At 42.4% G+C, this 26,760-nt stretch overlaps 1 protein-coding gene across 2 annotated transcripts; it reads left to right on the top strand.

The window, feature by feature from the left end:
* Window positions 1-25,944, top strand: LOC143284547 (carnitine O-palmitoyltransferase 2, mitochondrial-like). Of its 2 annotated transcripts, XM_076591314.1 has the most exons (15): window positions 1-215; window positions 1,574-1,620; window positions 2,100-2,311; window positions 3,726-3,785; window positions 4,489-4,592; window positions 7,602-7,735; window positions 8,382-8,486; window positions 9,335-9,432; window positions 10,171-10,317; window positions 12,931-13,057; window positions 13,822-14,018; window positions 15,907-16,076; window positions 16,761-16,989; window positions 18,516-18,704; window positions 20,412-25,944. In XM_076591314.1, exons 1-15 carry the CDS (start codon window positions 159-161, stop codon window positions 20,558-20,560), a joined length of 2,025 nt encoding a protein of 674 aa, XP_076447429.1. In that variant the 5' UTR covers window positions 1-158; the 3' UTR covers window positions 20,561-25,944. The 2 variants fall into 2 exon arrangements, with proteins under 2 accessions (XP_076447429.1, XP_076447430.1); XM_076591315.1 differs by lacking the exons at window positions 18,516-18,704; window positions 20,412-25,944 and adding an exon at window positions 18,224-18,270.
* Window positions 25,945-26,760: the final 816 nt, after the last annotated feature.

Consider the following 26,760-nt stretch of genomic DNA (forward strand, 5'->3'; position numbering starts at 1 on the left):
ACTAGAATCTCTTCCGGTGCGCTGATATTGATGTCTGCTAGTTTACAGGTTTTGGAGCCGGTCAAAGTCCACCACAGAAACATAGTGTTTTCTGTTTGTTTGTGGCCAGCGAGATCAGCGCAACAGAAGAAATAATTTTAGTTCTATACAGCACAAACATGCATCGTGTTCTGAAGTTCGAAGGAGCTGCACCTACTCTGAAAGCGTCTCTGCGGGTTGGTTTGGTGTGATTGAAGTGTTTGTGAAACATGACATACACGAGTAAAACTATGAGACAATTTTGCTTGAGTCAGCTATTGTTCAGGATAATGTTGTTTTTTTTTTTTTACTTTGATCCGATCTATGAATAATGAAGTTTTATAACTATATCTCAGTGTATGACTTCCAAACATAATGATAGTGACGAATGTTTGGGCTTGTCCACGGTGTTGCAGCAAGATTTATTATTATTATTATTATTATTATTATTATTATTATTTGATTTTTATCTCACGTTGTGTTTCTTTGAAAAAAAATCTGATTTTTTAGACGACACATTCACTCATTTATTCCTGCTCCCACTTACACACACATGCACCACCCTCACCCCCCCCTAAAGAGAGCATTCAATGTGTGTGGTGAAAGTCAGAAACTGAAAAGTCTTGCAGTAAGTTGTATTGTTACATCTTCATTTCTTACTTGAGCCTTTCACCTAAGGTATAGGCTGGCAACAAGAGACCTTCATATTTCCCCGCCCTATGCTTATGCCTCAGTCTGGCTCCAGTTAAGTCCCGTTTTCTTGGTGTCTGCCTGGAGGTCTCTTTGCCAGTCAGACTCATTTTCTCTTCCCCAGGCGGTTCCATGTCAGGGGCTGTCTGGTTATGCTAGATGCTGGTTTTCAGGTGTGTTCCTGATCCACCCCCCACCCTCTTGAAGTTCTGCCAGTTTAGTTTTCAGCTGGCATGTGTTGTGTCTTCTTCCTCAGGTTGACATTACAGATCTTACCTGACTAGTGGATCTGGAGGAATCTTCTCAGACAACTGTTGATGAATGTCTGTACCATGTTGAGGGTTGTTCTTGTCATTCTCCATGTCAGCTCTACACAGCAGCACCGACTTCATGTTGGAATTAAAATCCATATTCTGGTTTTGTTTTGACACAACCCTTGAGCTCGTTTGTTTATTTACAAGTTTATAGTCTGTTCATGTAAGATGATGATATTAGACTGAAAATAAATGATACTATTAATATTATTATTATTGTTATTGAGATTATCATCATTTCTATCATAATTATGATGATTGTTATTATTAAGCTCAAGATGTTTTTAAGGCTGCTCTGACATTGTCAGCCCTTGCTCTGACATCTGCACTTGTGCAGCCCTGCATGTCATTGATGCTTTCAAGATTGTTAATGATTCCACTGATTCTTCCAGCGCATCTATATACAGAAAGAGAAAGGTTTGGATTGATGGAGGGATGGCATTGTATGTGGTTGATACTAAATCAGTTTAGATTACAAGGTGTACATTCAGTGGAATGAAGAAAAATATTGATGTTGCGTTTTCATTGAAAGCATTGTGTTTTCTGCACAGGTTTATGCTGGTAATAAGGGAGAGTTTCACTGGACAGCAGCTAAACGGTATGTGCTAAAGATTATTTCTAATTTTCCCCTACTTCTTTAACACAGTGGTACCTTTTCCAGAGGTAGAAAGAAAGTGGGGAGGGGGGTAGGGTGGGAGATGAGTTTTAGACAACACAACTCTTCCTGTTTAGTGTGCTGAAATAAACATGACTTTCATAGAAATCTGTGATGTTAGGGTTTAGAAAATTTAACAAATGGAATTTCTGAGCATGATGTACATATAGTTATTAAAGCACAATTTCTTGTGTAAACCAGGTTGTTTTGTTATCCATAAAAAGCAGTTTGTTTTGTAATCTATACTTGTTTTAAATGGACTTTATTCTGTTAGGATGAAAAAGAAAAAAGACCATAATTGTTGATATGCATAAAAGAGAAGCTTTCTTTCCCCTCAGCATAATTTGTGTGACTTTGATTTAAATCATTTAATTGAGTTCCTGACACTGATCTGCACTTCGTCTTTGTTGCTGTGATTGCAGAGCCACTGCACTCAGTGATGAAGAACGCAACTATCTGCAGAGAAGCAGCGTACCGTCTTACCACTTCCAGAAAAGCCTGCCCCGTCTGCCGGTGCCAAAATTGGAAAAGACTTGTGAGCGCTTCCTCCAGTCTCTGACGCCACTTGTGAGTGCTGAGCAGCATGCCAAAACTGCCGAAGTGGTGGCCAGGTTTCAGCAGAATGAAGGAAAAGGTAGATAACTGATTCATAGACTTTCTGGACATGAATAGCTGTTGCTTCCCTTAAACCTTGAGAAAATAGAAATAAGAATGAAGGAAAAGTGGGGATGGATGAGACTAATGGTTAATACTAGAAGTTCTAATTGGAAGGGGGGTGGGTGGGTGTGGGGGTAGGTGGGAGGTGGGGGGGGGGGGGGCTTTAATCAGAGACCTAACTCTTATGGCTTTACACACACAGTCATTTGCATGACAGGACGCCTACCTGGGTAGAGCTGACTGAGAGCTACCTTTTGATGCTCATCATTTGATTCCTGTGCCATTCAGTTAGGTTTCAGTCATGCATGTGTGTGTGTGTGTGTGTGTGTGTGTGTGTGTGTGTGTGCGCACATGTGTGTGTGTGCACATGCGTGCGTGCATGTGTGTGTGTGTGCTGCACATGCGGAGGGATGTGGGTGCGTGATCATCTGCTTGTACTCTGAACACAGGGCATACCTGCAGTGTCTCTGTGCGCATTTGTTTACGCCACAAATTGGAAAAAAATGATGCTAGAAATTTACAGGGATCTTTCCCTGATTCACCAAACAGATCTCATATTGTTGCCATTGCATTTTTATATTTGCAGAACATTTTTGTTAATGAGTATAGATCTGTAAGTTTGATTTTAGTCGAGGAGGCGCCATTGCTGAATCAGTTAGGGTTTGGAGTTCTGATCCGCCGTTCACCGGTGATCAGGGTTTGAGGCCCCATTTCAGCATGGTGTTGTGTCCTTGGGATAGGCGCTTTTGTCCGATTTTCCTGACGGGCGACATAGCCGAATGGTTAAAGCGTTGGACTTTCGATCTGAGGGTCCCGGGTTCGAATCATGGTGACGGCACCTGGTGGGTAAAGGGTGGAGATTTTTACGATCTCCCAGGTCAACATATGTGCAGACCTGCCAGTGCCTGAACCCCCTTCGTGTGTATATGCAAGCATAAGATCAAATACGCACGTTAAAGATCCTGTAATCCATGTCAGCGTTCGGTGGGTTATGGAAACAAGAACATACCCAGCATGCACACCCCCGAAAGCGGAGTATGGCTGCCTACATGGCGGGGTAAAAACGGTCATAACGTAAAAAGCCCACTTGCGCATATACGAGTGAATGTGGGAGTTGAAGCCCGCAAATGCAGAAGAAGAAGAAGAAGAAGAAGAGTCCGATTTTCCTCACTCCACTCAGGTGTGCATGGGTACCTGACTTCAGTTGGGAAAGGTTAAAACGGTGGAAGGAGATGATTGGCCCCCGCCTTCCCTTTCCGAGCCCAAGACACAGTAGATATGAATTCACTACCTCAGTGGCCATGAAATGCTTTTGGACTTTTTTTTTTAAAAAGAAATAACCTTTATCTATTGGTGCATGCTTTATTTGGCCTGTGCCCTTTTGTTTTCAGAGCTTCATGAGGAACTGGTGGCTCAGAACAAGCGTGATAAACACACCAGCTACATCACAGGTCAGCACAAGCTTTTTTGTCTTCTAAGTGGTAAAAGTGTACCTGTTTATTTGCTTGCTTGTTTAAGCCCATTCCTTCCAGTTAATTTACAGATTTCACTTGTCCTACTTTCCCTTGCTCAAGTAAATCAAACCAGTGCTGTCAGTCAGCATATTTGTGACAGATACATCCTGATAACATGCTTAGAACATAACCATATTGGACGTAGACATAAGTTCTAGAGTTATTTTTCACTGTTTGGGAAGGTTAAAGGCACAGAATATGTTTTTTTTGTTATATAGCTAATTGTCATAGAAGTTCCCACTGGAACATGTCACAAAGTACATTCATTTGGTGTTGGTTTTTACTTTTTATTTTACTGATCAGTACCATTTTGAAAAACTTGCATCAGTTAAAGAAAATGGTTGAGAAAAAATATTTTGTATTTCTTTGTGATGTTTTTTTGGGGGAGAAAAGATAAGTTATCACATTAATGATGTTTAATGATGTATATTACAATGTTGCTGTATATTGTAAATGAAAAAAAAGAAAAGAAAATGAATATAAATTCACTGCCCCAATGATTGTAAAAAGTTATGGAAACTTTAACCTTAACGTCTTTAGTCTTTATGTGAACTTAAACCTTAACCTCTTAATAGGAACTTTAAACCTTATGGGAACTTTAACCTTAACCTCATCAATTTTGTGTGCGGATGGACGGCAGGGCCTTGGTTTGACATGTATCTGAAGGATCGTCGCCCTGTGGTCATGACCCACAGTCCCTTCATCGCCTTCCAGGATGACCCGCGCCCTGAATACAACAACCAGGTGGGAGTCATTGTCACCGCTTTCTTTGGCCTTTTGTCAGTTTGTATGTTTCTTTTTTCTTTCTTTTTTTTTTTTTGCTGCCTCATCATCTGCACCATTTCAGTGGCATTACACCTACACCGCTCATTCCGAGTCCCCCATACACAGCCACACCCGGGCTAGTCTGTCACAGTCCCAGTGTTGGCAGTCGCCAGGAGGCCACACACCAGAGGAGACCCTGCACTGCTGCTGAGTCACTTCAGTGGTGTTCAGTAGTGCCTGTTTTGATTTAATGTACTTAGGACACCAGGGACACGACGTCCCTCCAACGGCAGTCCCCTATGAATCCGCCGGCACTGAAGACCTTGGCAAAACTCAACCCAAGTGCGGAAGTGGAGGGGTATCGAAACTGAGGTCACTGTGAGAGCCAATGTGTATGTTTCAGTGTACTTGTCATTCTTTGGTCTGTCTGAACGAATTGTTTAACTCTTCCGCCACCAAGTTTCTGTGGTGAAAAGCTCTCCGTTGCCCCTACTATTTCAGACTTAAGGCGCTCAGTCGCATGATTCAGTTCGTGTCAAAACAGCACAGTGGACTCGTTCACCTCAAACTTGGTTAAGGGGAGGGAGGTAATGGGGGTGGGTGGGGGGGGGGATGTTAGTCAATATGTTGTTGCATGGGGAAGTTGGCAGCAACTGTTAAGCTTTGTTATAATGTGAAAAACAGTCCATTTAAGGGATGTTAGTCAATATGATGTTGCACGGGGAAGTTGGCAGCAACTGTTAAGCTTTGTTATAATGTGAAAAACAGTTCATTTAGGGGATGTTAGTCAATATGTTGTTGCACGGGGAAGTTGGCAGCAACTGTCAAGCTTTGTTATAATGTGAAAAATAGTCTGTTTAACATGACCCCTCAATGCTTTTTCGTTTAAAAATTTTTTTTTTAATGCTATAGTATAAGTGGGGCAGTGGCATAATGGTGATGCTCAGTCCTGTAATGGACCCTTTGCAGTGGCTGTGCTATGACTGTGTAAGCAACATGATTCTATTTGATTAGTAGTAATGTCAGGTCAGGGGCATAGCCCTTGCTACTGGTACCATGTATCCCAGTACTACCTGCTGCATGTGAAGTCTCTCAACGACGGAACAGGTGGAGGAGGAAACAGGCAGAGGAGGAAACCTTTTCCAACGGCTGTGAAGGCGGAAGAGGATGACCAAAGGGCAGGGGGAGCTCTTATCCTTGGCTGGAAGTCCTCTAGGAGATGGAACTCCGAAGAAAAAGCCTGCACCTGCCGAGGCCGTTCTAAACATGGCAGTATCTGTACCTGTGGGACTCTTGAGTGTCGGTAGGCGAGAGAGTGGGGAAGGGACTGCACAACTTCTCTTCACTAAAAAAAAGTCACCTGTGCTGGTCAGGCAACCAGGCTAATGTCGGAACAGTGAGCTAGACCTTCACCTGTGGGAAGTGCTGCACATCCAGAATCCGCCTCTTCTCCCATGTGAGGACACACACCGACAGATGAGCCTGCCTGCCTACTCATCCATCGGTCCGGTGGGAGACTCCATCACATCACAGTAGTAATGTGCCTGACTAGGAAGCGAGTGTCCACAGATTACTGTCCAGTATATGGACAGGGATTTTTACTCTCCCCTTTCACTAGACCTTGAGTGGTGGTCTGAGTGATAGTTTTTGGATCAGATGATAAATCAAGGTGTATGTGCAGCATGTACCTAGCACTCATGAAAGAACCTGTGGCGACAAAAGGGTTGTCTCTGGCATAATTCTGTAGAAAAACCCTCTTTAACCCTTTCACTGCCAAACTCGCATTTATGCAGCAGCTTGGTATAGGACCCATGTCACTGAAGGGTGACCAGATCATGGGTCTGTTATCCATGAAACTATTGCTCTTAATGTTCAGTGGTAGGATGTCATATTTTCTGCCCATCACAGGGGGAATCCCCAGGTGTACTTAGACACCATATTTACTGTTTATAGCACAAGGGAATTTTGCACTCTGAATTGACTGGCGGTGAAAGGGTTAATAGTCAACCAAATAAATTACCCATCACAGGGGGAATCCCCAGGTGTACTTAGACACCATATTTACTGTTTATAGCACAAGGGAATTTTGCACCCTGAATTGACTGGCGGTGAAAGGGTTAATAGTCCGCCAAATAAATTACCCATCACAGGGGGAATCCCCAGGTGTACTTAGACACCATATTTACTGTTTATAGCACAAGGGAATTTTGCACCCTGAATTGACTGGCGGTGAAAGGGTTAATAGTCCGCCAAATAAATTACCCATCACAGGGGGAATCCCCAGGTGTACTTAGACACCATATTTACTGTTTATAGCACAAGGGAATTTTGCACCCTGAATTGACTGGCGGTGAAAGGGTTAATAGTCCGCCAAATAAATTACCCATCACAGGGGGAATCCCCAGGTGTACTTAGACACCATATTTACTGTTTATAGCACAAGGGAATTTTGCACCCTGAATTGACTGGCGGTGAAAGGGTTAATAGTCAACCAAATAAATTACCCATCACAGGGGGAATCCCCAGGTGTACTTAGACACCATATTTACTGTTTATAGCACAAGGGAATTTTGCACTCTGAATTGACTGGCGGTGAAAGGGTTAATAGTCAACCAAATAAACTTGCAGACAGATTAACAACAACACCAACAACAAAAGGGTAGCAATGGGCTGTGCTTTCCCTTGGGAGACCACCCCGAATTTTACACAGAAAAATGATTTATGACAAAAAGTAAGAGTAATTCAATACAATGCAATTCAGCACATTGTTATTCAACACAACACAGCACAACACAACACAGTCTAGTCTCAATTCAGTCCAGTTCAGTCCAGTCCAGTTCAGAAAGGGGAGAAGGAACCTTCTGCATACTTGTTTTCACTCTATTTTTATGGCATGGAAGTTAATGATTCATGCAACTGTCTGTTCTCAAACACTTCTATCTTCTGTGTATATATATATATATATATATACATTTTTTTTTTTTGCAGTTACTGCGAGCAGCCAACCTGGTTGTGTCCTCGGCCCGATTTATGAAAAGTCTGCGAGAAGAGTTGCTGGATCCTGAGGTTTTCCATCTCAACCCAAAGGCCAGCGACACGGACTCATTCCGACGCTTTGTCAGGTGTGTGTTGCTTTTGTGTGTCAGGTTTTTCACCCTTTGCACTGTTTCATTGTCTCTGTTTTTTTTGTTGCTCTGTCTGTCTTACAACTGTACATATTAACTCACTCAGTACGGCCAGACCTCTCTTCTCCTCTACACAGACTCCTCAGATGTCCAGTGGGTGTCTGAATGACCCAACCTTTAGCTTCCGTCGTCAGAATTGTGGTATTCTTTGTCAACATTCACCTCTTCAGTATAAGAGCCTTCCGCTTGCAATATTTGGATGATGGTAATTGGGGTGAAACGCTGTTAAAGTTGTCTCTTTCACCGTTCGTATGGAGAGAGTTAAAGATGAATTTTTAAAAAATATCATGAATTAATAGTTGTCATCAAAAGGCATCAAAAAAAAAAAAAAAGTGTTCATCCTGTGCTCAAGTGTGTGCGTATGTTAGTTTATGAGTGTTAGTGCATGAACTGAGATAGCATTATGCAAGATTTTGTGTTGTATAAAAAATTATTCATTGTTATTATGGTATGATTTGTCTGTGGGTGTGTTTTTACGGGTAGAGCTGGAGGGTAGGTGGGTGATTGTAGGGTGTAGATTCTCGCGCATCTACATGCTCATGAGACATGGACTCACGTTTGTCTACCAATGTCTTCCTTGCAGACGTTTACCTCAGTCCTTGTCATGGTACGGAGCTTACTGGTACAAGGCCTTTCCTCTGGATATGAGTCAGTACCGTCACCTCTTCAACTCCACACGCATTCCCAGGTGTGTTATGGGTGTGTACAGATTATCGATACTGCGTGATACTGCGTGGTGTACAGATGATCGATACTGGGTGATACTGCAGTGTGTACAGATGATTGATACTGGGTGATACTGTATGGTGTACACATGATCGATACTGTGTGATACTGTGTGGTGTACAGGTGATCAGTATTGTGTGATACTGCATGGTGTACAGATGATCGATACTGTGTGATACTGTGTGGTGTACAGGTGATCGATACTGTGTGATACTGTGTGGTGTACAGATGATCGATACTGTATGATACTGCAGTGTGTACAGATGATCAATACTGTGTGATACTGTGTGGTGTACAGGTGATCAATACTGTGTGATACTGTGTGGTGTACAGATGATTGATACTGTGTGATACTGCAGTGTGTACAGATGGTCGATACTGTGTGATACTGCAGTGTGTATAGGTGATCGATACTGTGTGATACTGTGTGGTGTACAGATGATCGATACTGTGTGGTACTGCAGTGTGTACAGATGATCGATACTGGGTGATACTGCGTGCTCAAGACGGAGTTGGACAAGCAAGTGAATGAATCTTTTATTTCAGTACATGTTGATCATATGACGAAATTGCACGATTAAAAAACAACAGCTAAAAAACCTCCCCTGTCCCCATAGGTCGTGGGAGGTTAAAACAACGGAAGGAGAGGATTGGGCCTTGCCTTCCTGTGCTGAACCCTAGACGCAGTGGATATGAGTTCAACCCCCTGATGGCCAGAAAGGCTATGGGACCTTTAACCTTTCAACTTTGATATCAGAAAAAAAAACACCTCAACCCAACACTACCAGCCTACATGTGTTTTTCTTCCAGGCCAGAGAGGGATGAACTGTACTGTGACCCGACAGCTCAGCATCTTCTGGTCATGCGAAACGGAAACTTCTACATCTTCAACATCTTCGACAGGGATGGTGAGTGTGTGACTGGTCCTGGGTGTGTGTGTGCGCTTACGTACATGAATGTCAGGGAACTGTCCCCCCCCGCCCCCCTCCAGCCCTCCACCCCCCAGTCCAATCCTCCACCCCTCCCTCCAACCCTTCCCCCCCATCTTTTTTTTTTTTAAACAGCAAATTTGGTGTTTTGTGTATGGATCGTTCCACACACTTTGACCCCACCTTGAAACTGAAACCGATTTTGTATGAGCTTTTTTTTTGCAGTGTGAAGCATGATTTTGTTTTGATTCTGTTCTTCTTCTTTTGTGTTCGTGGGCTGCAACTCCCACGTTCACGTATATATGCGAGTGGGCTTTTACGTGTATGACCGTTTTTAACTCGCCATCTTGGCAGCCATACTCCGCTTTCGGGGGTGTGCATGTTGGGTATGTTCTTGTTTCCATAACCCACCAAACGCTGACATGGACTACAGGATCTTTAACGTGCGTATTTGATCTTCCGCTTGCGTATACGCATGAAGGGGGTTCAGGCACTAGCAGGTCTGCACATATCTTGACCCGGGAGATCGTAAAAATCTCCACCCTTTACCCACCAGGCGCCGTCACCATGATTTGAAAACCCAGGACCCTCAGATTGAAAGCCCAACACTTTAACCATTCGGCTGTTGCGCCCGATTCTGTTTGTTCTTGATGACTTTTGCCGCTTTGTCGTGCTGAGCAGAAACAGTCATTACTGGCTTGGTTGCTGTGTGTGCAGGAAACATGGTCGACGAAAGGGAGATCTTGGCTCACTTGCAGTACATCCTTTCTGTTGATGATCCCCGGCCCTCCCACCCCCTGGGGGTACTGACCACAGCTGACCGCGACACCTGGGCCAAGGCGCGCATGCAGCTGCTGAACGCTGGTCAGTTTTGTGCACTGTGGCATATCTGTTATTCATGAATTTAATGAGGTATCATATTCTTGTTTATGCTTTTTTTTTCTCCCTCCACACCTGACAGAGTGCGTTGTGTTACGCAGTTGGTCAGGCATCTGCTTAGCAGATGTGGTGTAGCGTGTATGGATTTGTCCGAACACAGTAACGCCTCCTTGAGTAACTGAACTGGACTGAACTTGCCCTTGACAACACACTGCCCATGCAAACTTTTTTGTGTTCTGTGGGGTTGTGTTGTAGAACTTAGGTGTTGCCCTTTACAACACACTTTCCATGCAATCATTTTTGTGTTCTGTGGAGTTGTGTTGAAGAACTTTTTTGTGTTGCCCTTGACAACGCACTGTCGATACATTTTTGTGCTCTGTGGCGTTGTGATGTAGAACTTTGGTGTTGCCCTTGACAACACACTTTCCATGCAAACAATTTTTGTTCTCTGTGACATTGTGTTGTAGAACTTTGGTGCTGTTCTTGACAACATAATGCTGTTGTTCTCAGAAGCGGAGTCACTATCAGTACCTTCTTGCTGGTAGCTTTCTTCACTGCAGATGCTTTATTCAACGTCTTCATCATCCTCGTCAATATCAAAACCTTCAGTTTGAACATTTCAATCATTTCAGCAGTGGTAAAAGCTGCTGTCGTGATCTAGTTTGCTCCAAAAATTTCCACTTGTATCGCCTGCGATGCCATTTTCGATACGTATGCAGATTAGCTTGTCATGTGGGGTCCTGAACTCGCTGGCTCGCTGTGGAGTGTGTTGTTACGGAATCTAATGAAGAAACTTTCCATTCGACCCTAGACACGTTCGCAATGCCCAGTGTAGCTACGATTGTTATGCTACCCCATGAGGAAAACGTGGAAAATTTTTTAAATGTCGAAACAGCTATAGCGTTCCATCGTCCAGAGTGAGTTAATGAATAGATAAATGAATAAACTGTGTTATTTGCATTGCTCTCCAATGAAATCCATATGTAGGCCTCATTTTGGCTCTGTGTGGTCCACTGGGCTGTTAGCCACAATGATAAATAAATAAATAAACAAATAAACAAAGAAATAAATGAGTAAATTGTGTTGTTTTCAGTGCCCTCCAATGAGATCCAGGTGTAGGCCTCATTTTGGCTCTGTGTGGTCAGCTGTGTTGTAAGCTATAACGATAAATAAATAAACGGATAAATGAATAAATATAAATGAATAAACGAATCCATGGATAAAGCATTAAATGAATGAATTGTGTTGTTTGCTGCAGCACCCTCCAGTGAGATCCAGCTGTAGGCCTGATGTGGCCCAGTGTGGTCAACTGACCAGTAAGCAGCAGTGATAAATAGATGAATTAATGAATTAAGAAAAAAAACAAACCAAAAAGACAAAAATGAATGAATTATGTTGCTTGCAGTGCCCACCAGTGATATCCATGTGAAAACCTCATTTGGCCCTCTGTGGTTTGTTGGGCTGTGAGCAACACAACTCATTCATTTTTTCTTTTTTTTCTTTATTCTTAATTGATGAATTAATAAGAAGGAAGTGTCTGGGTTTGTTCCAATGTACCTTTTATTTACCTGTGTGCTAGATGAATCGGTAGCGTAAGCAGCACTGACTTGAAGTTTGTACCTTGTAAATGGAGAGAGTTACCACTCTTTACTATTTGATGAATTAATAAACAGACAGACAGAAATGTGTGTGTGTGTGTGTGTGTGTGTGTGTGTGTGTGTGTGTGTGTGTGTGTGTGTGTATATAAATTAATAACAACGACCGGCTGGGCTATATCAGCAACAGTGATGAATAAATGAATAAACGAATGCATGAATAAACAGATGAATGAATAGACAAATGAAAATGAATAAACAAATGAATGAATAAACAAATGAATGAATAAACAGATAAATGAATAAACAGATGAATAAATGAGTAAACGAATAAATCCTTGTTTGCAGCGCCCTCCAGTGAGAGACAGGTGTAGGCCTCATTTGACCCTGTGTGGTCTGCAGCAAGCAGCAATGATAAACAAATAGATGAATAAATAGATAAAAAAGTAAATACATAGATTTATGAATATGAATGAATGAATAATCAAATAAATAGATAAGTAAATAGATAAATGAATAAACAAATGAATGAATAAATAGATGAATAAATAAATAAATAAATAAACAAATAGATAGATAAACAAACAAATGAATAAATGAATAAATAAATAGATAAATGAATATATACATAAATAGAAAAAGAAATGAATGAATAAATGAATAAACAGATAAATAAGCAAATGAATGAATAAATGCATGACAATAAAGTATCTTGAGGAAATCACCACCCAGCACTACACGCCAGGCCCTGACCTGGAACCCCCAGGGGAGAAGGAAGAGAGGATGGCCCAAGAACAGCTGGAGGCCTGGTAGGACACTGAAGCAGAGCTGAAGAGGCTGGGATCCAGCTGGAGGGATGCCGAAAGGACAGCCCAGAGTGGAGTTTGGTGGAGGAACGTCGTTGGTGGCCTATGCTCCACAGGGAGCGAAGGGCCTAAGTAAGGGAATAGATAAACAAATCAGCGAAGAAATGAATCTCTAAACGGTGTTGTTTTGTTTCCAGCGCCTAGCAACGAGACCCAGCTGAAGCTGTTGGACAGCGCTGCTTTCTGCCTGGTGCTGGACGACGAAGACCTCACGGATCCCATCCCCTTGGCTCGCTCCTTCCTCTTCAGCGATGGGGTCAACAGGTGGGGAGGGGGGGTGGGGTGGGGACCTCAGTTAATTGTCTTGAAAGACTAGCGTCCATATCACCTGTGAGGGTCTAGTGGAGGGGGGGGGGAGAAGGTACTGGCGAGTGTGGGATTTGAACCAGTGCACTCAGATTCTTCCGCTTCATGGGTAGATGCATTACCCCAAGGCCAACACTCCACACTTCTATATATATACGTATATGATTGTGGGAAATTGAAATTCAAAAGACACACGCATGTACACACAGAGACACAGGCACAGACACATTATATATAAGAGGCAACATTGCACTGGCTGTTAGTGCTGCAGCCTTGGGGGCCCGTTGGCCTTTGGGAACTACCTCAACGCCAACTGTCCTCAAAAACTCTTGGCTGAGAGAGTGGGGGTGAAAGTTGGGCAAGACACTCTACACTATGATCAAATTCTTGCCCAGAGATTTGGGACAGCAATTGCCTCCTCTGCTGTTCTGATGGTCATAGTCGGACATGCCTGACAATCATACATACATACATACATACATACATGCATGCATATACATATATATATATACATATGTATATATATATATCTATATATATATCTATGTATGTATATGTATATATAGATATATAGATATATATATATAGATATAATTTGATATATATGTGTGTGTGTGTGTATTTTTCCAGATGGTTTGACACAACTGACGATATATATGTATGTATGTATGTATGTATGTATGTATGTATGTATTTATTTATTTATTTATTTATTTTTCCAGATGGTTTGACAAGAGTTTCCAGCTGATCCTCAGCAAGCGTGGCACAGCGGCGGTGAACTTTGAGCACTCGTGGGGAGACGGGGTGGCTGTGATGAGGTACTTCAAAGAGCTGTACAAGGACTCCACCACCAACTCCTTCCTCCACCCGCAGTCGGTGCCCGCCAAGGTGGACTCCGCCAAAGTGGTGCAGAAATTAGGTAGGGAGGCGTGTGTGTGTGTGTGTGTGTGTGTGTGTGTTGTGTGTGTGTACATGTGTGTGTGTGTGTACATGTGTGTGTGTGTGTACATGTCTGTGTGTGTGTGTGTGTACATGTGTGTGTGTGTGTGTGTGTGTGTGTGTGTGTACATGTGTGTGTGTGTGTACATGTGTGTGTGTGTACATGTGTGTGTGTGTGTGTGTGTACATGTGTGTGTGTGTGTGTGCGTGTACATGTGTGTGTGTCACTGTGTGTGTGCGTGTGTGTACATGTCTGTGTGTGTGTGCGTGTGTGTACATGTGTGTGTGTGTGTGTGTGTGTGTGTGTGTGTGAGGAGGAGGAGGTTGAGGGGTGGGGAGGAGGAGGGGGAAGATGTATGTTTTGCAAGAGATCATTTTCCATTGACTACATTTCCTTCGTGTGGTTTTAGTTACTTTTTCCATGAGTGAAAACCACTTGAAAATCAGACATGACTCAGCTGCTGCCTTTGAACACTGTGTGCCTTCCACAAACTGTTTTGAAAGAAAAAAAAATATGCGTAAAGATTTCACACATTTTCAGAGAGACTTTTGAACTTGAAGCATTTTGTAGGCATTTGTAAACTGATGTCTTTAGATTTTCAGTGTGACACAATTGTATTTGCCATAATTATCATTATGACGGAAGTTCATCACAAACAGTGAAGATGTCAGTGACTCCAGATATGACAACTCAGCCCAAAGGCAGACACATATATGCCGTCGCACAGTAGGTGGGTGTTAGCAGACGATAGGTATCGTCTCTTCTTCTTGCGGGATTGATGCCTCTGGTCGACGGGCGCAATAGCCGAGTGGTCAAAGCGTTGGACTTTCAATCTGAGGGTCCCGGGTTCGAATCACGGTGACTGCGCCTGGTAGGTAAAGGGTGGAGATTTTTACGATCTCCCAGGTCAACATATGTGCAGACCTGCTAGTGCCTGAACCCCCTTCGTGTGTAAATGCATGCAGAACATCAAATACGCACATTAAAGATCCTGTAATCCATATCAGCGTTCGGTGGGTTATGGAAACAAGAACATACCCAGCATGCACACCCCCGAAAGCGGAGTATGGCTGCCTACATGGCGGGGTAAAAACGATCATGCACGTAAAAGCCCACTCGTGTACATGCGAGTGAACGTGGGAGTTGCAGCCCACGAACAAAGAAGAAGAAGAAGAAGAAGATGCCTCTGGTCGAGGTCCTGAAGACGCTTGTCCTCAAACGCCAGAGCCCCTTTGTGGACAGCCAGTGGCCAGGCACAAGTTATATCACAAAGGAAAACAACAAAACAATCAGAATCTACAAAAATTGGTATTTCACACCCATTGAGCTTTTTTTTCAAGCTCGTGGATAAAATGATGAAACATGACTTGTGACTGATTCGGTGGTAGAGGGTCACTATGACTGCTGTGCTGTGCAGGCGTACACTTTTTTTCTTCTTCGTATGCTTCCACTCCAACATTCACACATACACACGAGTGGGTTTTTACTTGTATGAGTGTTTTCACCCCTGCCATGCAGGCAGTCATACCCCGTTTTCGGGGGGAGACTTACTGTGAGCACACTTATCTGATCAAACAATGTTTCCCCGTGCAGTCAAAAGGAGAATCCATCTGCTTAGACGTAACAGGTAAGGTTATTGTGTGATGCTATACAAGTATAATGATGCCCCCTTCCCCCACCTCCCAGTCCCCAGGTTTTGAATTGTGGTCACCCCCGAAATGGCTGCATACATGGCAGGGTAAAACACGGTCATACACGTAAAAGCCCACTCATGTACATGTATGCGAGTGAACGTGGGAGAAGAAGAATTGTGGTCCATGTCCAAAGTTCAGTGAAACATATTTGTTGGTCCCTTTGTGCTGTGCAGACTTCAAGCTGGACCCCTACCTCGAGGAGACCATCAGCAAGGCCAGCAAGGCGTTCGATGAGCGTACGGCCAGTCTGGACATGAACTACTGTGAGAGCACGGAGCTGAACAAGTCCATCGCCAAGCAGTACAAGATCGGTCCTGACTCTCTCATGCAGCTGGTCGTTCAGGTCAGTGGTGAACGATTGACGTGACGATGTGCCGTTTTGTGGTGCAGTGTGTTGATCGTAACAACATGGCACATTGCTGTAGCACTTTCAAACCTCTCACAGCGCTTTGCAGTAACGTGTCAGACAAAGCACACGAGAACATGCACATGCATGCATGCACACACAGGAACACACCCAGACACGCACACTTGAATGCACACATGTTCCCACACATGCATGCTCACATGCTATCAATTGATAATAAGAAAATGAAGAAGTCCATGAGAAGAACTGTAATGATTATTTTGAGCGCGTTTGTTCGAATCACGGCTCAGCTGCCGATATTTTCTCCCCCTCCGCTAGACCTTGAGTGGTGGTCTGGACGCTAGTCATTTGGATGAGACAATAAACCGAGGTCCCGTGTGCAGCATGCACTTAGGGCACGTAAAAGAGCCCACGGCAACAAAAGGGTTGTTTCTGGCAAAATTCTGTAGAAAATCCACTTCGATAGGAAAAACAAATAAAACTGCATGCAGGAACAAATACAAAAAAATGGGTGGTGCTGTAGTGTAGCGATGCGCTACTCCTGGGGAGAGCAGCCTGATTTTCACACAGAAAAATCTGTTATGATAAAAAGAAATACAGATACAAATACAAATATTTTATCCCTTCCTTCCTTCCTTCCTTTCCTTCCCTCTGTTTCAGCTGGCCCAGTACAGGCTGACAGGGAAGTGCGTCGGCACCTATGAGTCGTGCAGCACAGCGGCGTTCAAGCACGGTCGCACGGAGACGGTTCGCCCGTGCACGACGGCCACGCACGCTGTGTGCAAGCAGCTGTTTGAGAAAGGTTCCAACGCCACTGTGCAGGACATTCAGGGCGCCATTCAGGAATGCTCCCGCGTCCACAACGAACTCACCAAAAACGCCGCCATGGGTGAGAAGGGTTGCTGCTGCTTTAAAAAAAACCCCAACTATTTATTTATTTTTCAAACTCTTTCACCACCAAGACTCCCCAGCGCCTAGTATTTTAGCTCTGCCCTCTCAGGGACACGCTTCGGTTTGTGTCAAAATAACACAGCGGATCTGTTCAATTCAGACCTGGTCTTGGGGGTGGTGGGGGGAGAAGGTTAGTCATTGTTCTTGTGCCAAGGAAGTGGCAAAAGGAAATAACTCCTGTTTGGAGCAGACGATCCTTGTGTTTGAAGCTTCAGTTCAGGAGTTTTGCACTCTTTGTGTGTGTTTTCATTCCAGAATGTTTTTTTTTTTTAAACGTCATAGAAGCCGCTGGATATACATGCATTGTGTCCTTTCATGTAGCCGAGCGTCAGGGATGCATATTTTTGTGTTGTCAGTAGGCCTGCATATTGATTTTAATTTCACATTTCAGTTTTCAGTTTCAGTTTCTCAAGGAGGCGCCACTGCGTTCGGACAAATCCATATACGCTTCACCACGTCTGCTAGACAGATGCCTGACCAGCAGCATAGCCCAAAGTGCTTAGTCAGGCCTTGAGTTCATGCGTGTATATATATTACATAAATATATATATATATATATATATATATATATATATTTATAGAGAGAGAGATTTGTGTACCAATCAGAGTTGATTTCTTCCACAGAATTTTGCCAGAGGACAATGCTTTTGTTCCCATGGGTTCTTTTTCTCGTGTGCCAAGTTGCATGCCGCACATGGGATTTCATCTCTGTTTATCGTTTCATCCCGACTAGACCAGACACCCAGTTTGATTTTCCAGTCAAACTTGTAAGAAAAAGGTGACCAGAGAGGTATTTCGAACCCAGACCCGCAGGGACACTGTATTTGTATTGGTATTTCTTTTTATCACAACATATTTCTCTGTGTGAAATTCGGGCTGCTCTCCCCAGGGAGAGCGCGTTGCTACACTACAGCGCCACCCATTTTTTTGTATTTTTTCCTGCATGCAGTTTTTTTAAAATTTGTTTTCCCTATCGAAGTGGATTTTTTCTACAGAATTTTTGCCAGGAACAACCCTTTCGTTGCCGTGGGTTCTTTTACGTTCTTTTACGGCAAGCGTCTTAACCGTTCTGCCACCTTCCTTCTTTCCTTTCTGCCGCTTACAACTTCTTGAGCGACCACTCTCACCTGATATTCACTACTTCTCTGTGTGTGCTTGTTGGCACTGGGCAGGTCAGGGCTTTGATCGTCACCTCTTCACCTGATATTCACTACTTCTCTGTGTGTGCTTGTTGGCACTGGGCAGGTCAGGGCTTTGATCGTCACCTCTTCACCTGATATTCACTACTTCTCTGTGTGTGCTTGTTGGCACTGGGCAGGTCAGGGCTTTGATCGTCACCTCTTCACCTGATATTCACTACTTCTCTGTGTGTGCTTGTTGGCACTGGGCAGGTCAGGGCTTTGATCGTCACCTCTTCACCTGATATTCACTACTTCTCTGTGTGTGCTTGTTGGCACTGGGCAGGTCAGGGCTTTGATCGTCATCTCTTCACCATGCGCAAACTGGCGGAGGCCAAGGGTCAGTCGCCGGAGCTTTTCAGCGACGAGGGTTACCGCACCATGATCTACGACATCCTGTCCACCTCCACCCTCCCCGAACCCTCCGTCCTGTTTGGTGGCTTTTGCCCCGTGGTGCCCGATGGCTATGGTGTGGGTGAGTGTCAAAATGCGAGGTTTTTTTTGTGCTTTTTTTTGTTTTCTTGTTATCATTTTTACAGTTTACTGGTTTCTTTTTTTGTTGTTGTTGTTGATTGTTGATGTTGCTGGACTGCATTTGTTGATTGCTTTTTTGATTGTTTTTTTATTTTTTATTTTTTTGTTTTTGTCTTTACTTTATGGTTGTTTGTACATTATAGTTGTGTACTGTTATTATTACGGATATTACTATTATATCTATATATATATATTGATGCTTCTTCTACTTCTTTATGGAAAACGAAGACATCTGGGCTTTGATTTATTCTTTATTCTCTTTTTATATGTACCGATGATGTTCCTTCTCAGCAGGGAAAAATGAACAGTATAGGAGATTTTCTTTAAAAAAAAAAAAGAAAAAAAAAAGAAAGAAATTTCCGTCGTTTTCAGTTTAATAATTTCAACCATTAAAAAATGAAATGAAAAAAAAAAAAAATCTATTACTATAATTGTTGTTGTCATCATTATCTTTTATTTTGTTTTATTGTATTCCATTCTATTGTATTTTTATTGAATTTTTTTTTTCAGTGACACAAAAACTGAAAACTTTTCAGTTAGAACAGCGCTATAACTCGCAAATCCATTCTACTCAGAGAGCAATAGCTCACAGAAAAACATCAGTTTTGCTGCATTATTGTTGATGATTGTATTGGTGGGAATGAGGGAGTAACCTCAAAAGACTATCAAGTCCAGCAGTTTAAGTATTCATCACCTACACACTGTGTGTTGAACTAAATGCACCTTTACGAATGACAGAACTACATGCATTTGCAAAAACACACCACACCAATTAAAAACTCTGACATATCATCACACTCTCCAAATACTAAGTCCAGTAAGAAAATGTCCATTGAATAGACAGTAAACGGACACAAGTGACAATGAAATAGAAGATTGAAAATTATGCTTCCTTAAAAAAAAAAAAAAAAGGAAAAACCTTACACTGCATTACTATTGTCTGTTTACAGGCTATGCCATCCAGGAGTGGAGTAACTTCAAAAGATTATCACATCCAGCAATTTAAGTTGTATTCATCACCTACACACTTTCTGTTGAACTAAATTCACCTTTACGAATGACAGTAGTGCATACATTTGCAAAAACACACTAGGACAGTTAAAAACCCTGATATATCATCACATACTCCGAACACTAAGTCCTGCATAGAAAAATGTCCAGTGAAGAGATGAGAAACAGACACAAGTGACAGTGTAATAGAATTTTGAATATTGTACTTCCTGAAGAAGAAAAAAAAAAAAGGAAACAAACAAAACCCAAACAATTTCTTTGCATTACTATTCTTTGTTTATAGGTTATGCCATCCAGGAGCAGAGTAACCTGAAAAGGCTATCTCTTCCAACCATACTTAAATAAATAAAAAAAAGAAAAAAAAGGAGAAAACAAAGAATTTCACTGCATTGTGTGTGTCCAGGTTACGCCATCCAGGAGCAGAGTAACCTGAAAAGACTATCTCTTCCAACCATACTTAAATAAAAAATTTTTAAAAAAGGAGAAAACAAAGAATTTCACTGCATTATGTGTGTCCAGGTTACGCCATCCAGGAGCAGAGTAACCTGAAAAAAAGACTATCTCTTCCAACCATACTTAAATAAAAAAAAAAAAAAGGAGAAAACAAAGAATTTCACTGCATTGTGTGTGTGTCCAGGTTACGCCATCCAGGAGCGTGGAGTGGGTTTTGTGGTGACCACATACAAGCCCCACCGTGAGGCCACACCCTTTGTGCAGAGTCTGGAAGCCTGCCTGCAGGACGTCCACTCCGTTCTGGACGGGAAAATGCCCAGCAAATCTTCGTGATGGCAGCATGCCTTAGACCCAGTGTGACCGTATTGTTGAAATGTCATGATGTGTATGGTTGTTATTTGTGTTATAACAGTGCACATTAATTAGACCCAGTGCAACCGTGTTGTTGAAATGTCATGACGTGTGTGGTTGTTATTTGTGTTACAACAGTGCACATTAATTAGACCCAGTGTGACCGTGTTGTTGAAATGCCATGTGTATGGTTGTTATTTGTGTTACAACAGTGCACATTAATTAGACCCAGTGTGACCGTGTTGTTGAAATGTCATGACGTGTGTGGTTGTTATTTGTGTTACAACAGTGCACATTAATTAGACCCACTGAGACTGTGTTACTGAAATTTCATGACGTGTATGAGTGTTGCGTACATTGTAACAGTACACATTAGACCCACTGAGACTGTTATTTAAATTTCTTGATGTGTATGAGTGTTATTTACATTATAACAGTGCGCATAAAAACCACTGACTGTATTATCAAAATTTGTTTTCTGCCTGATAACAACATGCCTGTGAATCATGGACCTGTAAAATCAATTAGAATTTTATGATGTGTATGGGTATTTCCTCAGCGATAACAACACTCCCTAGATTGACTGTGTTAATGAAGTAGTTGTGTATCTGTCTGTGAAACATGTCTATTATTCCATACTGTTACATTAGACAGTGCTGACAGCAAACATTTTCAGGAGTCAGATTCATAGTTGGAAGGAATGTAACTGGGGCTCCGATTTTTGTGAACGTTTTACCCGACTTCAGTAGGGGAAGTTTCAGTGGAAGGAGAGGATTTGTCCCTGCTTTCCCAAGCCCAGCCCCAGACACAGTGGATTTGAAGTCATTGCCCTGATAGTGGTGAAAGGCTATGGTACTTTTTGAAAACTGGGGCTGTCGAAATCTATGATTTCAGTTTGCCAGAGTTTAGAAGCAAAACGATGTCAGGAAAATAGAAGCAAGCTGTGTGCACAAAGGATTCCACACCAGAATGTTGCTCAAATTGTCTTTTATCTTTCCACAACATGTTTTCCACTGAAAAAGAGAGCACAGACGTCCGGACTTATGTAAATTTCACTGTTTGGTATCCACGCATGTTTAATGCAGACCTCACAATGTTATTGACCAGTTGCTAAAAGCAGGTATGTTTTGATAAAAAGTTAAAGAAAAAAGAGGGATGATACAAATCATGCAAGATGCATGATATGGTCTACTGCTTCAGGCACACATGTATCAGAAACAGCTTGAAAAATGTGTTTGAAAATTCACTGTTTCAGCCGAATTTGATATTCATTCAGTGGTTCATGAGTGATAGCTGTGAATTTTCATTGTAAAGAAAATGGCAGAGCAAGCGCAAGAAGTCATCTCAGTGGTGCTCACTACACTGGATACACACACGGCTGTTTGCTGGAAATTCAGTCATACACTGGATGCACACACGGCTGTTTGCTGGAAATTCAGTCATACACTGGATGCACACACGGCTGTTTGCTGGAAATTCAGTCATACACTGGATGCACACACAGCTGTTTGCTGGAAATTCAGTCATACACTGGATGCACACACGGTTGTTTGCTGGAAATTCAGTCATACACTGTATACACACACGGCTGTTTGCTGGAAATTCAGTCATAAACTGGATGCACACACCACTGTTTGCTGGAAATTCAGTCATACACTGGATGCACACACGGTTGTTTGCTGGAAATTCAGTCATACACTGGATGCACACACGGCTGTTTGCTGGAAATTCAGTCATACACTGTATACACACACAGCTGTTTGCTGGAAATTCAGTCATACACTGGATGCACACACGGCTGTTTGCTGGAAATTCAGTCATACACTGGATACACACACGGCTGTTTGCTGGAAATTCAGTCATACACTGGATGCACACACGGCTGTTTGCTGGAAATTCAGTCATACACTGGATGCACACACGGCTGTTCGCTGGAAATTCAGTCATACACTGGATACACACACGGCTGTTTGCTGGAAATTCAGTCAGCATCATTTCACCATTCACCCAAGAAGAAAACTGTGCAAGTTCCCAAGTGGTTCTTAACTTTTTGTGAATCCTGTATAATCCAAAGTATGTTTGCCTCATGGTGAACTTGGGCATCTCAGGCACAGGGTGCGACTATTGTGACAGTCAGTGCTTACATTGTAAGTCTTTAAGTGAAGGAGAGGTGTCATCTGCTCACGAAAAGACAACATTCTCAGCTAGACAAATGCTTGTGGGGTTGGGGGAAGGGGATATTTTGTTTGTTTGCCCTTGGATTGTCGTTTTATTTTGGGTGGTGGTGGTGTTTTTTTGTTCCAAGCTGTTGGTATGTGGTTTTTCTCTCTATTATAATGTTTGTAATGCTTCGTATTTTGATGCTGGATTTGAATGTTACAAAAGCAGCATTGATTTGATGTAAGATTCATACGCATGAAACTTTTCAGTTTAGTATAATCTCCTCCTCTTGCTTCCTCGTTCATGGTGGATATTTTCTCTTTTTTTGTTACATGCAGGCCGCAGCAACATTTTTACGTTTGAATTGTTAGATGCGTTTTGATTGTACCAGCAGTGTACGTTAAATGGTACCAGCAGTGAACACTTGGGAGCTAGAGGACTCAGTGGAGTGATGGCCTAGAGGTAATGCGTCCGCCTAGGAAGCGAGAGAATCTGAGCGCACTGGTTCGAATCACGGCTCAGCCACTGATATTTTCTTCCCCTCCACTACACTTTGAGAGTTGGTCTGGACGCTAGTCATTCGGATGAGACGATAAACCAAGGTCCCGTGTGCAACATGCACTTAGTGCATGTAAAAGAACCCACAGCAACAAAAGGGTTGTTCCTGGCAAAATTCTGTAGAAAAATCCACTTCGATAGGAAAAACAAAAAGAAAACTGTATGCAGGAAAAAAAAAAAAAGGGGTGGCGCTGTAGTGTAGCGACATGCTCTCTCTGGGGAAAGCAGCCCGAATTTTACACAGAGAAATCTGTTGTGATAAAAAGAAATAACAAATAATACAAAAAATACACATACTGAGTCAATGGTTTAATTTCTTTAATTGTCAGGATATCAGTACTGTAAACTACCTTGTCAACGCCCAGTATCTAATTAACGCCTACCTCCCACTTTGGGTTAACCCGTTCAACCCTTGGGGAATTTACAGTCTCTGCAGGCTTCTGTACCGTATTGATGCAGAATAAAATGCAGAAAATAGACTGTTTTCCCCTCCATACGTGTTGACACATCTGGAAATACTGTGGGAGTTACTTTCTGCATTTGTGGTTTATGCATCTGTAGGAACATGAAAACAGTTTGATGAGACAAACTTTGATACCAGAACAATGCTTGGGCGTGGGGCTCAATGAGTTAAAATCTTTGCATGTGGTAAATATCCCTCCTTCACGCGAGTGTACTTGTAGTAAGAGAATGTGTGTGGATGTGTCTTCTTCTTCTTTTGCGTCCATGGGCTGCAACTCCCATGTTCACTCGTATGCAAACGAGTGGGATTTTACGTGTATGACCGTTTTTACCCCGCCATGTAGGCAGCCACACTCCGCTTTTGGGGGTGTGCATGCTGGGTATGTTCCTGTTTCCATAACCCACCGAACGCTGACATGGATTACAGGATCTTTAACGTGCGTATTTGATCTTCTGCTTGCATATACACACATGAAGGGGGTTCAGGCACTAGCAGGTGTGCACATATGTTGACCTGGGAAATCGTAAAAATCTCCACCCTTAACCCACCAGGCGCCGTCACCATGATTCGAACCCGGGACCCTCAGATTGAAAGTCCAACGCTTTAACCACTTGGCTGTTGCGCCCGTCAGTGTGTGGATGTGTAATGAGTGTGGCTTGCCCTCACTGTGGATGACTGTGCGTGTTGTGAGTCAGGCAGCAGCCATGTCCTCGGAGACACAGAAGTCTGTGTGAGCTTCATTGAACCATGTGTTTTTATAGTACCGTGTGTGTGTGTGCAAAAAGACACAAACACAAAATTTCAGTCTTATCTGTTATGTCCTAACTTTAAATGTTACTTTCATACACAAATATTTATTATTAGATTGGATAGGTCTGTTTCAACCACTTACGTGGATTGTGCATGTTTCGATGCAATGGATGTGATATGTTTTTTTTCTTGTTTTTTTCTTTTCTTTTTTAACTTGGGGTTATTTGATTGTTCATGAAGAGGGATGTGTGTGCAGTGCATGTGTGTGTGTGTATTGAAGTATTTCCTATGGTGGCTGGTTTAGAAGTATGCAGAGTTGTGTGTGATTTTTTTAATATAATTTCTCATCTGCCTTAAAAAAAAAAAAGATGAAGATAATGTGAAATGACAAAATTTAAAATGGACCAGTACGTCAATATGTTTGCTCTGATGTTCGTGTTAGTGTTACCAATCATAGATGTATGAAATTGAATATTTTCCAGAGTACTGTTTTTGGAGGTGATTTTATGGACTTTGTATTCTTTTCCTGAACATGCACTGATGCAGCCATAGTCATGACTACCCTGCCCATCCCTTCAAACACACACGCACAACCATCCACCCCCCCTCCCCACACACACAATAACACATTCATACACACAAAGAATAACACACACACACATACACACATGCAATAACACAGACACAGACACACACACACACACAAACACACAGAATAAGACACACACAAATGCACACACACACACACGTCTAATATCACTTAAAGTGGAAGATGTTAAACTGAAGACTACTACTACACACATGCACACACACACACGCACATTTTGAACACTGACAAAAACTTAATTACCTTTGGAATGTCAAGCTCTTTCACGGTTTGCCGTTGTATCTCGATTACTGCAGTTGTTGGTCACCAAGACATAGCAGATATTCAGAACATGTGTATCTGTTACTGAACTTGGAACCAACACTAGCACTGCTGCAGTGCCTAGCCTCCCACATCATGTGGAAAAGTCATTGCCACGGCTTGTGGGGGAAAAAACAATGAAATTAAAAAAAGATTAAAAGGATGCCTCGGAAAAAATATGGGTACAGATAGGAAGATAGGATGTGGACCGCTCTGAAAAGAATATAGGGACTGCTCAGGGAAAAAAAAAAAAAAAAGTATGGTGACTGTTCAGGAAAGAAAAATATGGGGGAATGCTCAGAAAGAAAGGACTGTTAAGGAAAAATAAAAAAAAATATTTGGGGATACAGTGATTGCGCAGCAAAAAAAAAGAAAAAAAGGGACTTCTCATGAAAAGAACTATATGGATTGCCCATGAAAACAATGTGGGGACTGCTCATAAAAACAATATGGGGATGACTCAGGAAAAAATATGGGGACTGCTCAGGAAAAAATGTGGGGACTGTTCAGGAAAAACAATATGGGGATTGCTCAGGAAAAAAAAAGAATTATGGGGACTGCTCCGGGGGGAAAAAAAAAGGGGGGGGGGGGGGGAGAGGGGGGACTGCTCAAGGGAAAAAAAATATGCTCACTGCTCAGGAAAAAATATAGGGACTGCTCAGGAAAAATAGTGGGGACGACTCACTGCTCAGGGAAAAAGAGATTGCGCAGGAAAAAAAACATGGGGACAGCTCAGGATAGGAATATGGAGTCTGCTCGGAAAAAAAATGTGGGGACTGCTCAGGATCATGATACAGGGACTGCTCAACAACAATAAAAAAAAAAAAAAAAAAAGGGGGGGGGGGGGGACTGGTGATGAAAAAATTATGGGTATTGCTCAGGAAAAAAAAAAGGAACGACTCGGAAAAAATAAACCCACACGATCAAATCCATAAAAAAAACCATGAATATACCAATGGACAATGTGTGAAAGTGAGTTTAAAAAAAAAAAGAAAGAAAGCACAAAAGAAAGAACTATATAATTGGAACAGAAAAAAAGAAAGTATTTAGATACATATTTAGATACGGGCGCAATAGCCGAATGGTTAAAGCGTTGGAGTTTCAATCTGAGGGTCCGGGGTTCGAATCTCGGTGACGGCGCCTGCATGGTGGGTAAAGGTGAACATTTTTCCGATCTTTCAGGTCAATATATATTATGTGCAGACCTGCTAGTGCCTGAACCCCCTTCGTGAAAAAACGCACGCAGAAGATAAAAAATGCACGTTAAAGATCCTGTAATCCATATCAGCATTAGGTGGGTTATAGAAACAAGAACATACCCAGCATGCACACCCCCGAACACGG

This window comes from Babylonia areolata, chromosome 8 (genome assembly GCF_041734735.1).
Source record: "Babylonia areolata isolate BAREFJ2019XMU chromosome 8, ASM4173473v1, whole genome shotgun sequence".
Lineage (NCBI taxonomy): Eukaryota > Metazoa > Mollusca > Gastropoda > Neogastropoda > Buccinidae > Babylonia > Babylonia areolata.